This window comes from Rutilus rutilus (genome assembly GCF_951802725.1).
Source record: "Rutilus rutilus genome assembly, chromosome: 7".
In the NCBI taxonomy this organism is placed as follows: domain Eukaryota; kingdom Metazoa; phylum Chordata; class Actinopteri; order Cypriniformes; family Leuciscidae; genus Rutilus; species Rutilus rutilus.
Genome location: NC_140221.1, coordinates 34,310,845 through 34,327,149, shown reverse-complemented (window position 1 = coordinate 34,327,149; position 16,305 = coordinate 34,310,845). Strand labels below are relative to the sequence as shown.

Here is a 16,305-nt window from a genome sequence, read left to right as displayed (position 1 = left end):
GGGTTTGGAAAGACTTGAGGGTGAATAATTAATGACAGAATTTTCATTTTTGGGTGAACTATCCCTTTAAATATCAAATAGGCAGGCAGGGACTGATATATTGTGCATCCCCACTTTTTGAGTTTAACTGACTTTTTTAGAGTGTATCTGTGTAACAACACTAAATACGCAAAGTGCAAAAGCAAATATCATGATAAGAAGCAAAAACAATGTGATCACACAGAACTTCCACATTCTCAAATGTCTAAAACAAAGAAACAGCAAGCTTATATATACATATATTAGAGGAAGTCTGAATGCACATGTGTGGAAGAGTACTTCACCTAAACAACGGTCATAAGTGGCTGCATGACGTATCTCTCAACTGTGGTAACAAAGTGAACTGTAAATGAATCAAAACAACGTTTTATCTGAACTTGCCTGTCAGAGAACAAAGCCTGTGTGAGATCATAGAATTACAAAGGGCAGGTAATTTCACAAGGTTATATATTAAACAAGAAAAGAAGAGTGTTTGATTAGATGAATTCTGTTGAGAGCTCCATATGTCCTGAAGCTTCAGGGTGATGCAATGTTTGGACTTGCTGCCCGTCACGGAATCCACCCTGTCTCTGCAGGACAAAGCCAGTTGCTCGGTTCAGCAACACGGTTCATGAGATAAGATGACTAGCAACTGTGTTAGACAATCCAGACAAGGTCAACCATAAAAAGGGACACATCAAAAAACGTCTTCTCTGCCAGGCACCAGATAAATCACTGACTGTATACTTTAATATTAGGCTTGCATTCAGTAAAATAAATGCTAACAAACTGTTTTGAATGAATTCCTGATGTAACAGCACCTGACGTCCACTGTTTCTTCACCCTGTCTGAACTTATGCTGATGCTAGCAGGTCACGCTCAGGGAAAAAAGGTGCTTACACGCTCACAAGGGCTGAATGTTTCTTTGATGGGCCAACACTAGATCAACAACTCAATTGAATGTGTAAACTAAGCATGTTGCACATTGATCTTTGGCATGATATAGGCCTTTCTGTTGACAGTTTTAAGTAATGAAATTAAATGGAGTGAAGAGAGGGACTTTTAGAGGGAAATAGGCCTAACCACCACAGTAACTTAGACAGTCAAATAATTAGTAAAATCCCTGTGCTTGTGGGAGACTGCAAATTTCCCCCTGTTGTCCTCCCAAACATTCTGAGGTCAACATAATTGGATGAGAGCAGATTATTAGGACTGGCAAAATCACAATGCAAAATGAAGAAGAATCTTTCTGAGAAACAGCAATATTTTCTTCAGGTTGTGGCAGAAGATAAATCAAATAACAATGACATGTTCATCAGTCACTCTGTGCTAATATTCAGCTGTCTTAACTTGTCAAACATCAGGACTTTATAATTATATATATCACATAAATCCCCCTAGTATGATTGTGTTATTCTTAATGAGGAATGATCAAGTGACAGAACTTCATTCTGATAAACTCAATAACACATACCAGGATCCAATATCTCTGATCAAGAAACAACCTTTCACCCTCAAGAAACACATAGGTGAGATATGCCATGGACCGCCAACATGCCACATGACCAGGGTGCAAGAAAATGTGCAGACTCAGATGTCAAACACCAATACGAGTGACACACTCTGACCTTTCATCCCCCACACACAAACACATATAGATCCAAAAAGACCATTTTGGATGAATATATTCAATGAGGTCAGAGGAACAGTTTGGGTGAAACCTTGTGTTCACATTTTCACTCAATACGGGTAGAAACCATCAGTCATAATTATTACAATAATGCATATTTACAAACTAGCTTTCACTTCAGTGAATTAACTGAGATGGTTTCAAACTAATTTTCTTCACTAATTATGAGGGGTTTGACACATGGTTGTAGTTGTGACACAAAAAAATAAAGGCACAGGTACTTAAAATAACAACAAAACCTGCCTATGTAACCTTAATCAATTTGAGTGAATTATTGAAAACAGGAGCTTCATAATGAAGGCTGGCTTCTATTTTGCTTATTTTTAAATGCTTTCATAAATGTATTCTATTTCTATGCAATAGGGACTATATAATTATCTAGATAAGGTAGTCAATCAAATAATGCGAAAATCCAAAGAAATTGTAGCCTACATTTATGTTAAGAACATTCTAGTGATCATTTCAGAGAGTTAATTTTGCTATTTTAAAATACTAATGCTGGGTAAAGTTGTCGCCGCCATGTTTTGTCTCATGTTTCAAGAATCAGTGCAATGAGTTTGTACTAGTGTTCTTCATATAGGCTATATATATAGGCCAGGGGCTTCAAACTCAGTTCCTGGAGAGTTTAGCTCAAGCTCTAAATTAGTAAACATACCTAAACCAGCTAATCGAGATCTTCAGGATTACAAGAAACTTCAAGGCAGGTGTTTTGGAGCTGGTTGGAGCTACTACACCCTGTAGGACAGTAGCGCTCCAAGAGTGGAGTTTGTCTTATTAGGCTGACATTTGGGATGTAGAGCCATCTAAGGTAAAAGTGATATTAAGTGCAATTTATATATGCTGCCTGCAACTATAAGCCCTCTGATAAAATATATGTAATTTCTGATCCAGATAAACATGCACAGTGTAACAACTAAGCTGTGACGCCAATAATCAGCATCATTCATCCACTTTCCACAGCACATCACATCCATTATGTGGTGATTTGATGCGTTTTAACATTTAAAATGCAACAAGTGCAGAATCACTGCCATCACTCTGTAGTTGCCCAGATTAATAAACCATTAGTTTTGATTATTATGAACGTGAGTCAGGTATGCTGACAGCTGTCAGACTCACCAGCTCGTCCAGGTTGCGCATATCCAGCAGGACTCTCTTCTGCTGCTGCTGCCAGCGGGCCAACAGCTCCGGGTCGGGCTCGCCGATGCTTTCCTTGCGACTGTACGTCCTGCTCGGCGGGCTCTGGGTCTCCCCTACAGCCTCCGTCAGGTTCTCCTGGTCCCGGATCTCCTCCTCGATCTCCTCCTCGAGTTGAATCAACATAGGGGCCAGCATGCCGAATTTGGCCCCCCGGCGAGCCACCTCCAGCAGGCACAGCACTAAGTTCTTCTCGTTACACCTCTCCACCAGGTCGTTGGTCTCGAACATGAGCACATCTTTGATCCAGAGCTCCTGCCTGCACCAGCCGATGAAGTTCGACACGTTGTCTCTGGCCAAAAACGATCCCGGTGTGACGTTCCTCGACTGGAAGACCACGTCCTTGCTGGGGATCCGGAAAGAAAGCGCCGCATCTGGATAATTCGCCTTGAATTCCTGGGCGGCGCGGTTCACGTTGTTGGCATGCCGGCAGAGCGCGCAGCCGGTCTCCAGACCCTCCATAAAAGTGTCCGCCGTGATGTCCAGCTCGTACAGCGTGTTCAGCCATTCAGCCAAATCCTCCTTCATGGCATACAGGTATTCCTCGCTGGATTTGAACGGCCTGATGCTTTTGGAGGCGGCAGACTGAATGTTGCTCTGATCGGCCATATTATGGGAAAATGTGTATCAATCAAGGCACGAAATGACGCACGACTGTCTCATACAGTAATCCTCCACAAACAGCGTTGGGAATGGCATAACGACGCGCGGTAGGAGCTCCTAAAGCGGGCCGCTTTGACTCGCAGCTCCGCGGTGCAGCTGTGGGAATCCGCGATGGATTCCGGATGTCTGTGAGATACCCGCCTCCTTCAATGACCACATCGCGATTACTCATTCCCCTATGGAAGTCCAGACCGAAACAGAAACATGACAATTATCAGTACATGACAGCTCGACGACATAATATCCCACTCGACGCGCTTTAGTGTGTGTGTGAGAAGCATCCGCATTGGCTAAGAGCGCTCCGCAACGCCTCGTTTATTCATTCAGTCATACCAATTCAGAGGACGCATGGCCGATTGAGGCAGGAAGGCAGCCCCGGTCTACTGGGGCACTTTAATAATAATCCTCGTCAGTTGGAAAGGAAGGATCCGACCGTCCTATGCGCCGCCTCCTGCACAACGCGCTGAGCTGCAGTGGCTTATACATTGGAGTTATCTTATTAGAGGATCAACGGCAACTTTGTTCCCATGATGCAGCTCCTTTTCAATTGCACAGCACAGGCCAATACTAACGGCCAAAGCGTTTATTTGCATCTGACATTCGGTTGAAATTAACGATCATTTTTATTCAAATACGGTAACTGTTTTGCTGACAGAAAGTCAAGCGAAATTAGAAACAAGGATGTTGACTGAATGCCCACTGTTCCCATCAACGAACATGCAAATTGGAGATGATGCGCAAAAGTTTAGCTTATTTATCTCCAATTTGCATGTTCGTTGATGGGATAATTGGGAATTCTGTGATTGCTTCTTGTAAACAGTCGATTGGGTTTAATCAGTGTGATATTGATCATGTAATATCTGTTTGCACGCGCTGCCAGTCTGTTTAAATCAGCCATACGATTGATCAGAAGCGCACGTGAACGCAAACTATGATGTAATAAAACTCACGCATCTGCTTTCATGTGATATAATAAACAGTGCCAAATTCTGCAAATGTAAGGATACAGTCAGACAGTGCATGAGGACTAGATTGGCTGTGCATTTTCCCGCTTATTTACACTACTATTAGGCCTACTTAAATAAATAAATACATTAAACAAATTAAACTGATTGTTTAAATACTACATATTAAATAATATACATGAATTGTGTATGTTAGCTTAAAGCCTCCGCTAAGAAAAATAGTCCAATGTTGAAATCGGTCTAGCAACAAGACGAACTCAGCAACATATCATTAGGCCTACTACAAAATTGTTTTATATATTTATAACTGCAATTCAATTAGCTTTTACCGTGGAATGGTTAGCAAACACATTTAGCTATCTCTTCGCCGCCTCTACCTTTTCGTTGTTCCTCCGACCAAACGTTTTCATTTTGTTACTTTAACTAAAACTTCTAGTCTGCGCACAAATATGCTTTCCATATATATTTAAATAAATACTGAAGGCATACGAGACCATTTTTGTAATAGTTGGTAGTGGTAGTAAAGCGTTTAAATTCGCAAGACAGCACAAACTAGCGATTTTAACTCGCGTTAGCGAGACCGCGGAGTAATCTTGGAGGCGAGCAAGTAGTGCCAGTATGTTTGCCGTATAAAAACTGTTGCGATTGATTGACTTTAAGAATCAAGCCGTGAAATAAAAATGTGTGAGTGTGATGACACAAATACGTGTGTTTTGGTGTTATAAACTTAAAAAACGTAATACCCCAGTCTTGTCTACTCATGTTAAAGATTGTTGAAGAGTTTTAAAATGTATCTCTCCTCAATCAAAAATAATAAAGACTCTTAGCATGGGTCACTCTTTCTGCTCCATTGCTCAAGAACGTCCATGTTTCTTTGTTGCCAAAAACTCTCATTGCCAAACTTTATTCAAGGCTGTCAAAAACGAATGTGGCTATCCAACAAGGTCTGTTCTTGTTTGGCTCTAAACCTTTAGTCCAGGCTCACTCACACTTCTCTGCCAATGGTCTTGGTCATCAGCAAATGAAAGGGACTGTTCTGAATAGTCAGACAAAAGACAGACATGAAGACATCATCATGATGTTAATCAGCGTTCATTTGTCTCTTTTAAACAATCAGTTCAATAGCTGTAGGACAACTGAAAGTCTGTCTTCAGAAACTAAACTCTTAACAATAGGTCAAAGTCACACTAGTAAGCACATGCTGTGAATGAGAAAGCAAAATAAAGTTTAGAGGAATAGTACCTATTTGAAATAGAAGCATCTAAATGTCATTTTTTTTATAGAATGCTTTTGAGTGTGTCTTCTTAATATATTGTGAAGTAATGTTAATGCTAGTGGATCAGAAACGATCCTTATGAGGAAGACTCAAGTGTCCAGTTCCCTCCCCAGTGTCATCCTATTTTAAGAGTCACTTTTGCTCGGATGTTTTAGCCGTATGTCACCAATCAAGTCAACTGCAGATTTAAATCACTCCCACTTTCCTCTAAATTTAACAACAGAGGACAGACCAACTATAAGACATTACAGTTGCTTTTACACATTTTTATTTCTCATCTGCATGATCCAAAAACATGATTAGCATCTGAGAGCATAAATGGTAATGTTTTTATTTTCTTTTGTTTTACTTCCTGCTCTTGTAGTTAAAGTCAGGCAACGTGCTCTTCAAAGGCTCAGGCCGGACCACTGCAGTGTGTCATTATTCCAACAGCAGCCGCGCAGCCAAAGGGAGGCCCTTGTTTTGATTTGAAAAGCGTTGGTTGTTCCTTTAAGAGAGCTAGACGGAGGGGAGGACACAGCAAGAGAAGGAATGAGATCATTCTTCATGGCCTGGATGAATCAGCTTTTCTGTGAACACATACACAAAACCAGTTCATTCCACAGCCCTCCAGCAAGTGAGCATTTGGCTCTCAGATGTCCATTAAAAAGGGTGTCAGTCAGTCACACAGTGAAATGCAACTCTATGCATTAAGTTTTAATGATTGAGAATGATCTTTGCTTAATTCAATTTCTGAGCATGATTACATTTGGATAAGAACTTATGGATTTTGCAAGAAGTATCTAAAGTTGGTACAAGCATCATCCTGTCAGCTCCCGCCAACACTTCAATTAACAAGAGCAATGTTTCAACAAGGTTCTTGGTGAACACATGCCAGATGCTTTGCAGATGAAGTAAAATTTTGATAACAGTCCCAAGCTTTACATGAGACAACGGTTTCATTGTTTTATAAAACCTTTAAAAGCCAGAACAGAAAACAAACTAGTATTAGTTTGCAAATGTCTTAATATTCTGCACAATTAGAGGGATTGAACAGCTTAACATTTCTTTTCCTCCAAAAATTTACTTGACACTACAGTAACAGCTCATACTTCTGAGAAATGTTGCAAATGCATGTTGATTATAAAACGGATGTTACTGGTGATCAATCTAGCAATGTTCAAACCCACTTAAAGTTTATTAAGAGGCTGTAATGGAGGCTTAGTCATGTTCTGATAACAGAGCTGACATCAATATTGTACTTAGTACCAAAAGCCTTTAGTACTTGGCAGATAAATCTGCTCTCTCATGCACATGGTAGTGATGGAAACAACTTGTGAAACTAGAACAAACGAGACACCTGATGGCTAAAGTCTGAATTGCACCCATTGATGTGGGTCCAGTGCAAGTTATTAGAGAAACACATTTGCTGTTTTGAAGCATTCTTTAAGAACACCTTTAGGGGTTCAAGCATGGAGCAACACGAGGCAATGAATTCATTAAAGACCTGAATAGATGGCGTGCATAAAGATTTTTAATTGCGGGCAACTTCAGTACACACAGAAACCACAATATGAAAAAAAGGATCACAAAACATAGCAAAACAACTGGAGGTGGAAAAGTTTATTTTTTTAAAAATTGTTCAAAGTACATAGTTACATAGAGACATGTAAGACAGACATCACCAAAAAAAGGTGACTACAGGGCAACTGAGCATTTTAAAAAGGTAGGGGGGGGCATTACAGCATACAAAAAAATTGCAACCAAAAGGTTTAACTAAAACCAGTCGTACTGAAATTAAAAATAAGAAAAGCAAGCAAAAAGAAGATAGCCATATATAAATATGGAATCATAAATAAAAAGGACTTTTAAAATTGTTTTCCTCTATGCTTGATGCATTAACTCAGTAGGGTCTGTCTCTGCGCTCCTGACGGTGATCCCTGTTGGAAGAATAAAAGAAAGTCAGTATATGAAGCATCAAAAGGACTAAAGCATTTCACATTCATCCTGCTATACTCACAGTAAGTGACGCTCACCTCATATCCATCTTGCCTGGCGGTCCCATGCCTCTCCTGCCCCCTCTGTCCATGGGAGGACCACCCCTGCTACCTCCTCTGAATCCGCCCCTGTCCATTCCTCCACGGCCTCCTCTGAAGCCTCCGCGATCTCCTCCCCAGCCTCCACGCATGCCTCCTGGTCCACCACGATCCATTCCCCTGCCGCCCCTCATTCCTCCTCTGCCACGATCACCTTACACATTTAAAACAAATCACGTTTTTCTGTTAAACAACACAAATCTCAGCCACAGACATCACAAATGACAGCTGACGAGGGAAGACTTAATCTGAGTGTACCTGAAGGAGGGAAGGGAGGAGCTCCAAGGCCTTCGGGTTTTGGAGCTTTACATTGGTTACACTCCATTCTCCAGGAGAAGTTCTGATTGCCACATCCACTGTAATGAGATTTGAGATAGGCAAAAAAGTCAGAAACAGACATTAACAATGTTTTTATGCTTAATCAGCAGGTTCCATGTATTGCAAATTAGATGCATCAGTTTGGTTGCTTAAAGTTGCGCATCACTCACGGATTGGGACATTCCCAGTCTCCAGCTCTCTTCTGCGTGTTGCCTCCTGGAGGACCATTCCAGCCCATTCCACCCCGAGGGCCACCACGAGAGGGGAAGCCACCTCTGTCTCCTCTTCCCATACCTGTAGGCACACAAAAATTAATCACAGTATAGAAGCACATTCCACTTGAAGGATACCTACGAGGATTAACAGACGAAGTGTTATACCTCCACGGTCCATCCCAGGGCCACCTCTCATTGGCATTCCTCTCATACCCCCCATCATGGGCTTCCGGCGAGCCATAGAGACCTTTAACCTCCGGCCCTGGAATTCCTTACCTGTCATAAGAGGAACAGGAAAATGTGATAAGAGATTGAGTGGAACTGGCAGACTAATGTGAACAGAATGTACACAGCTAATGGTGATAATCTGAAGAAGGTTTGTATAAGTTCATGTAATAACATTGAGGCGTATCCAAAAAAAAAATTTGAAAAGCCAACCATCGAAGTATTCAACAGCTGCTTTGGCAATAGCAGGTTCTTCATAAGACAGTGTGGCATCTCCCTTTGGTTTGCCAGAATCTTTATCTGTGTAGATGTTTATGGCTGGTTGGTTTAAACGCCGATTTATCTATGAGAGAAACAAATTATCAAAAAGGACATCAAAAACATGAAACCGGTTCAATCAGGCGCTGCAACAAATTCTTTTGATAAAAGCTGATATTATTCAGAATGAACCATTTAGATGAGGGATGGGCAGTCCTGGAGGGCCACTTTAGACTTTTGTTAGGTTTTCAGGTGTTTGATTTGGGATTGAGCTAAACTCTGCAGGACAGTGGCCCTCCAGGAGTGGAGTAGTCCATCCCTGATCAAGATTCACAGCTGCTTACCCGTATTGGTCCACAGTGCTTGAAGAAGTCGGCCATCTCGGGTAAAGTGGCATTCTCAGTGAGACCTGTGATATAGATGGTGCTGTTCTCAGAGTCCTGCTCTCCTGGATGCCCTGTGCGTTTGTGGGAAAGAAGCTGATTTAACACCAACACCACTTGTTTGAATATTTTTTGTAATGATGCAAGAGTCTTTATCATTACTTTTGATAAATTTAAGGCATCCTTGCTGAATTAAGTGATTTCAAGGATTTAGTTTCGAAAGGAGAAAAACAGTGAAAGGTTTACAACACATACCCATGTCACGATCCATTCCACCTCTCATTGCTCCTGGGATCCCATGGATCAAAGAAAAAAGAAAAGAAATGCTATTACACAATGTCACAACTTAAAAGGCAAACCTGACAACCTGTCAAGACCAGAAAAAAAAATGCCGACAGTATAAAATACATTGAGAAGATGTGACCATTTTCAGGATTACCCTTGACCACAACAGATTCTCAGAATGAAATGGGAATAATAAAATGCAGTATTTAAAAAAAAAAAAAAAAAAAAAAAAAAAAAAAAAGACGCTTCAGTCAAAGGACACGTCTCGACTTTTGAAGAAATCCAAATATATACACCAAATATAAAACCATCAGGACACAGTATTTATTTTTTTGAGGGTAAAAAAAAAAAGTGGCACACCAAATGGAAGATTTTAAGGACACATAGGCGTGAATGGCCTCTACATTAACTCGAGTGGACTAGCCAATGGAATACGCTTTAGTAACTTACCACCAGGCTTATTGAAGCCCCCTCTGTCTCCAGCGATGCTAAACATGAAGATATGAAGGCGATATTCCTTTTAGTCTCCAACCATAGGACTTGAGTAGGAAATGAACACAACATCTCCCTCTAACTTTTCTAAGGCCTCATGTAATGTACAGTGTATTTTACAAACTAATGGGGCATCTTCATGACTTCTGTAATATTTTTCAATGGTATTTAACAGTTTGGTTACAATAATCCAAAACAATATCCACACAGAACCAGAAATACATTGCATTTTGTAAACCTTTGGTAAATTTGGGAAGAATTATGAAGTTAGCTTTGTTCTGGGCTGCAACCAATATAATATGCTTGAGAAGTTTTAAATACAGCAATCCTGTTAGGTGAAAAAAAAAAAAAAAAAAAAAAATCCCTTTAGCCATTTCAACCCAAATATAAACCAATAAAAATGTCAGCTCTGAACACTATATATATAAAAAAATACATTCAAATATATAGTTAAAATGACAAATGTTTACAAAGGGTGATCAAATTATGAAAAAATGAAATCTCAAATATGCTGACAAAAAAAAAAAATCTAAATATTTGCTAAACAAAAAAATCCTAAATCAAGAAAGTTCCCCATGGTTCTTTGAGCTGTCGCCTTTGAAATGGAAAAAGGTACTTAGAATAAGTACTGCTGTTCTTACATCGATCTCTGATACCTGCAGCGTATAAATGTGACAAAGAATGTTAAAACAAGACCTTTGAAATGAGAAAACAGTTCACAAATGCAAAAATATTTAAGTACATGAAAATTTATAAATTTAAATATCAGAAATGTGTATAGTGGCATGCTCACCGTCCCTTGAAACATCAATTCAATTGGAACAGAAATAAGTGTTGATTTTCCTTTTTTGTTTGGTTTAGTCAGTGATTCCTTTTTAGGAATTAAAAAAAAAAAAAATTCCCAACCGAGAAGGACTCAAAGAACAGTTTGTTTATCCGTAAAATTCTTACCTCTGGTTACCAACAAAGGATATCATTGTACGTGTCCATTAAATATCCAAAGATTACTCCATTTTATTTAAAATTTCTATTTTTCCAGTGCTGAACCAACTCTTCTGTTTACACTGAGCCTTTTGAAACTTGATTACTTTCTGCATACTTTCAATTCAGAATTTAAATCCCAGTAAATAAGGATACAACTTAAAACCCCATAATCGTGTGCCACTGTCTGCTGAGATAAAATTCCAGTTAACGACCAATTTCTCTAAGATTTTTTTTTTTTTTTTTACTTTTCCCCATTCAAACTCAACAGCAAAGATCTTCACTCAGCCTGTTAAAACCAAAATGTAAATTTAGTAGGCAGCTTGAATTATTGCAACAAAGAAATTGAATGTGTAATAAAATACCTTGCAAACAACCTCAAATCTTTGATACGCTGCCACACTTGAAATAACCGTGTTTAAAGGAAAGGCAAAAAACTCCAAAAAAAAACAAAAAAAAAACACCCAAATCCCCAGCCTTAAAAAAAGTACATATGGATTAAATGACCCATCTTCAAAACTAGAATCGTAAGAATAACTACTGCAACGTGAGACCAAAATAAAACATCCCTGCAAGAATATCTCTGTGGTATCATAAAAACCTCTACAAATCAAATAATGGTTGTATGAACTACAGCTCCACTCTTCTCAAGATGCCTGCAAATACAAACCCTGCATGCAGCGAGTGATTTCGCTCTGTGAAAAGCAATGAACAGTTAGTTACATAAAGAAAGCCTGAACTAACTTACCCCATGCCTCCGCGGCCCATACCCCCACGCCCCCGATAACCATCTCTGCCTGCTTCTCCTGGGTATCCACCCCGCTGCTGTGATCCTGAGTAGCCTCCACCCTGACTGTAACTGTCTACAGGAGAGATCACACACAGTAAAGTATCTGGCCAATGAACTTAATCTGACAAGACAATGAACAAAAACATGGTAAAATGGCACAACAGTGAAATTGGCCCTTACTATATGCACTTTGCTGGTTGTAATCATTCTGTGATGCACTCTGCTGGCCGTACTGAGGCTGTGCATATGCACTGTTCCCCTGAGGGGGGTAGGCAGCAGGTGGGCCTTGCTGAGGTGGCTGTCCATAGCTGCTCTGCTGCTGCTGCCCATAGCCTGGCTGCTGAGCCTGGTACCCACCCTGAGGCTGAGAATAACCTCCAGCCTGGGAATAGGCACCTTGGTTGTAGGCTGGCTGGCTGCTTGCACTATAGCTGCAGGACAAAAAAAAAAAAAAATATGCGATTAAGAACATTTGAAAATGTGTACACTAGCGTTCAGTGACAGTAGATACTTATGCCTGGCTTAATCTAAACCCTGTCTGTAAAATTGGGCTCAGACAAAGAATGAGGTCATTAGAATGTCAGTTGAATCGATACTTTCCAAAGTGTTAGTTCACCCTAAAAAAAAAGGAAGCTTGGTTACTTAGTAAATTTACTGCCACATGGCCTTTTTTCTAACCAAGAGAGAATTTTTTTTTTTTTTTTTTAAATCCTACTCGCCACTCGTCCATATAATGGCAGTGAATAGCGACCAGCAAAGGTTTTTTTTTTTAAGAAAGAAAAAGCAGCAAAAGTATCACAAAATGATCCCATGCAACATGTCGTATTGACAGGGTTTGGTAAAAACGAACTGGAAATTAATGCATTTAACAAAATCCTGACCTTGGGCGTTATGTCATTCTAACTGTCTGGAGATATTCAACTCTGAAGTACTTTTTGGGATTTCACATCACGTTTTCATTAATCTTGATTTCTCACAAGTCAGAGTGAACTGCTGAGTCTCATGAACACACATTGCACTGAAGACCAATGGCCGATCAGATGACGCAAAACTCACAAGGCAATTTCGAAAGCAAGCCTACTGCAATGATAGAAGGACCTTCTTTCCTCCCTAAAAGACCAAACTTAATGTCTAAATAAGCTAGATCAGTGATTGTCGTGAACTGAGTTTCAGGTTCACACCTAAATGGTTAAATACACCAGATGTGTTAAAATGCCCATCTTGGAGTGTTCGCTTAAACAGTCAGTTATGTCTCACGTGAACAAACAGCTGGGAAATAAGCTGCATGTGTAACAGTATATTAGATCAGTGCAGTCAGTCTTAATGACAGCAGCCTAATATTCCTGCTGCAGTCTGTGTTAATGTTAATCAAACAACAAAAGACAAAAACTCACTGCCCTTCAGTAGATTTCGTAGGATTGATCTAGAATTTATATAGTGAATACTATGTAGTGTTGTTTTACATGTGATTAATTTGTATTGAGAAAGACTTGTTTTTCACAGGAATGCTATATTATTTGTTAAGCTCCAAGCTGTTCCTAATCACCTCTAAGAGAATGTAATATGTTGCTTGTAAATTAAGTTGTCAATTCATGATACTCATCTCTTTATTTTTTTATATTAAGAGGTCTAATGCACAGCTTTATGTGCATAGTGCATAAAAATTAAATCAAACTTAATTGAGAATTCATACTACGATAATTATTATTTAATGTTATTGCCTAGCCCTATGACATGTGCCGCATGGGATCATTCTGTGATACTTTTGCATCTTTTTAAAGCTTGATGCTGGTCTATTCACTGACATTATCTGGACGAGTGCAAGCAGGACATTTTTAACTTCTCCTTTTGTGCTCAGAAAGAGAAAGGGCATACTGCATTAGAACACCACTAGAGTAAATATGACTTAATTTTCATTTCAGGGTGAACGGTGCCTTTCAACAGCCGCTGATCTTTCTTTTTCTACAGAAAAAAACAAGGTATCTGCATGGGAACTGCTTTCAAATTCAGGCAGCATGAGGTAAGAACAGCATATGGAGATACTGCAGGAAGCTCCATAATAGCATCCTGTTGATGTGCTGCTCTAGGAGTTGGTCCAGTTACCTCTGAGGAGCGGAGGCAGCAGCCTGCTGGTTGTAGCCAGAATAGGCCGGCTGGGCTGAGTATCCGGGCTGGGAGCCATAGGAGGCCTGGGTGGCAGGGGCCGCAGTGGAGCTGGTGTAGCTGCTGGCCCCATAACTCTGCGCAGCCTGATTATAAGTGCCTGGCTGTGCCGTTCCATATGCAGCTTAAAGAGAATGATTTAACATTAGTTGTGAGAGTCATTTTCTATGTGCACCCGAATAAACAGCATGGCAATGTGTACAAGAGAACTGTGCATTTAAAAAGCAGGAATTTCCAGGCCCACATTTTTTATTAATGTTTTGATAAACCAATCATATATACTAATGATATACCAGTCACGCTCTAAACACTTTTACTAACAGGCAAATATACTTGTATGATAGTGAATAAGATCTGCCTGCAGACCTGGCGCTGCTGCTGCCGCAGTAGTTGTTGCTGCAGCTGCTTGTCCATACGAGGATCCATATGGCTGTTGTGCATACGCTCCAGCAGAGGGCGCTGCCTGACTGTAGGTGGACTCAGGTGCAGCAGCGGGTTGAGCATACGAGCCATAATCCTGTTGGGAATAGCCCTGCTGCAAAAGAAAAATTTGCTGAATTAAGACGCTATATTTTTTCTTTTACACAAACTATTAGCTATGAGACGATCAGAATTGCTAAGTTATCAAACAAGTACAAACAGCATGTGGGAGAATTTAAAATTGCAAGCCCACTGCTCCACTATTTGAACTACTGAGCATTTGGCCAGTTGAGGCTTACCTGTGCAGTTTGTCCATAGCTCTGAGAAGGAGGGGCAGTGTATGAGCCATACCTGTGTACAAGATGATGATTATTGATTTAGGCCTATTTATTTAATTAACAAATACATAATACAGTGTGTTAACTGAGAAGAACTTACGACTGCTGTGCACCAGCCTGGTTGTAGCTGCTATAATCTATAGGGAAATAAATGATCAGAAAGGTTAGACATCCTGAAAACACAGTTACAGCTACAGAACATCTGCCATTTTATTAACGTTATAGTCCAATTACAACGGGAGATGCATACACGACTTGAATGGATTGTTCACCCAAAAATGAGAATTCTGTCATCACTTACCCTCAAGTCGTTCCAAACCTGGATGAATTTTTGTTCTACTGAACACAAATAAATGTTATTTTGAAGAATGTGGGTAACCAAACAGTTCATTGGCTTCACTGACTTTCATAGTATTTTCCCTATACTATGGAAGTCAATGGGGCCCCATCAACTGCTTGGTTACCCACATTCTTCAGAATATATTATGTTCGGCAGAAGAAAGCAATTCATACAGGTTTGGAACAACTTGAGGATGAGTAAATGACCATTTCCATTTTTGGGGTGAACTATCCCTAAAGCAAAACACACACAAGGAAGTACAGCCCCCGCTGAATTCATCTGGAACAAAGCTTAGGCCTATATCAACAAGACAGGGTTGGTTGGTTTGAAATATGAAAATATTCACGAGAAACAGAAATCCTCGACGCTGAATCAACACGTTTATATTTTGGTTTAGAAAACACGTGGCACATTTAAGAAAATTGTGCATTTTAATGGTTTCCATTATATTTAACTGTAAATTTGACGACGAAAATAAAATTGCATTAAAAACAAGGCTTGAAAGAAACCAAATCTCTGATGTCAGTTTATTTCGAATCACCGAGAAAAACAATAATACAAACACCAAAACTAAACATTATGTTCGCCATGTTGGCTGCGCTCTCAATCCCGCTGTTTTTAAACCACGCCTGCTACGGTTTACGACGAACGAAACAACGAACTCATTTACGCACTTAAAAGAACAAGACGACAAGCTAATATACATATATATTGTCTTTATATGGGATTTAGGCTCTTATTATACTATAAACTAAGTTTAAAAACCGGTTGAGTCGCGTTTTCGCTCCGTTAGCTTCAAACGACCGCCATGACCCAAAAAAACAAACTTTAGGCCGCATGCTCGAGGAATGTTGGTTATCCAAAGAACAATCTCAAATTGCAAGCAATTTCTAACATTTACTTAAGTTGTAAGGATTTCTATCAGTAACAAAGTACTGAAGGACAAGAAATTTAAACCAAGAAAAAAGGAAAAATACACTCACTCGTGACTGACGCCATCTTCCCGTTGGAGAACAGTATGCGTTGTGCGGGCAACTGTGCATGCGCAATGTGTGCGCGTGCGTGAAAGCAATGTGGAACGTACCAACACACCGATTGTAGAGGGTGGCACGTATAAATCTCTGTTTGTAATTGTTATCATGCAATTTGCCTGATAATCTTTACAATTGAGTCAAACAATTATTAAACTATATAAAACAGTTTGATATAGTTC

The 16,305-nt window shown here is 39.9% G+C and overlaps 2 protein-coding genes across 5 annotated transcripts in view; both read right to left on the bottom strand.

The window, feature by feature from the left end:
* The window catches only part of gas2l1 (growth arrest-specific 2 like 1), a 32,818-nt gene extending 27,370 nt beyond the window's left edge, over window positions 1–5,448 (bottom strand). Inside the window, exon 1 of the mRNA XM_084412998.1 lies at window positions 2,828–5,448. Coding sequence (XP_084269124.1) covers window positions 2,828–3,514 — 687 coding nt within the window. The 5' untranslated portion in view covers window positions 3,515–5,448. The remainder of the gene's footprint in view (window positions 1–2,827) is intronic.
* A 1,948-nt stretch (window positions 5,449–7,396) lies between these two features.
* Window positions 7,397–16,216, bottom strand: ewsr1b (EWS RNA-binding protein 1b). Of its 4 annotated transcripts, none has more exons than XM_084414534.1 (16): window positions 16,076–16,216; window positions 14,853–14,889; window positions 14,714–14,765; window positions 14,361–14,529; window positions 13,935–14,118; window positions 12,012–12,262; window positions 11,790–11,904; window positions 10,019–10,056; window positions 9,539–9,571; window positions 9,245–9,357; window positions 8,856–8,985; window positions 8,583–8,693; window positions 8,373–8,496; window positions 8,143–8,240; window positions 7,825–8,038; window positions 7,397–7,728 (listed from the first exon to the last, which is right to left on the bottom strand). In XM_084414534.1, the coding sequence occupies exons 1-16, from the start codon at window positions 16,089–16,091 to the stop codon at window positions 7,692–7,694; spliced, it is 1,722 nt and encodes a 573-aa protein (XP_084270660.1). In that variant the 5' UTR covers window positions 16,092–16,216; the 3' UTR covers window positions 7,397–7,691. The 4 variants fall into 4 exon arrangements, with proteins under 4 accessions (XP_084270660.1, XP_084270661.1, XP_084270659.1 ...); XM_084414535.1 differs by having other exon boundaries at window positions 14,361–14,526; window positions 16,076–16,170; XM_084414533.1 differs by lacking the exon at window positions 10,019–10,056 and having other exon boundaries at window positions 14,361–14,526; window positions 16,076–16,186.
* Window positions 16,217–16,305: the final 89 nt, after the last annotated feature.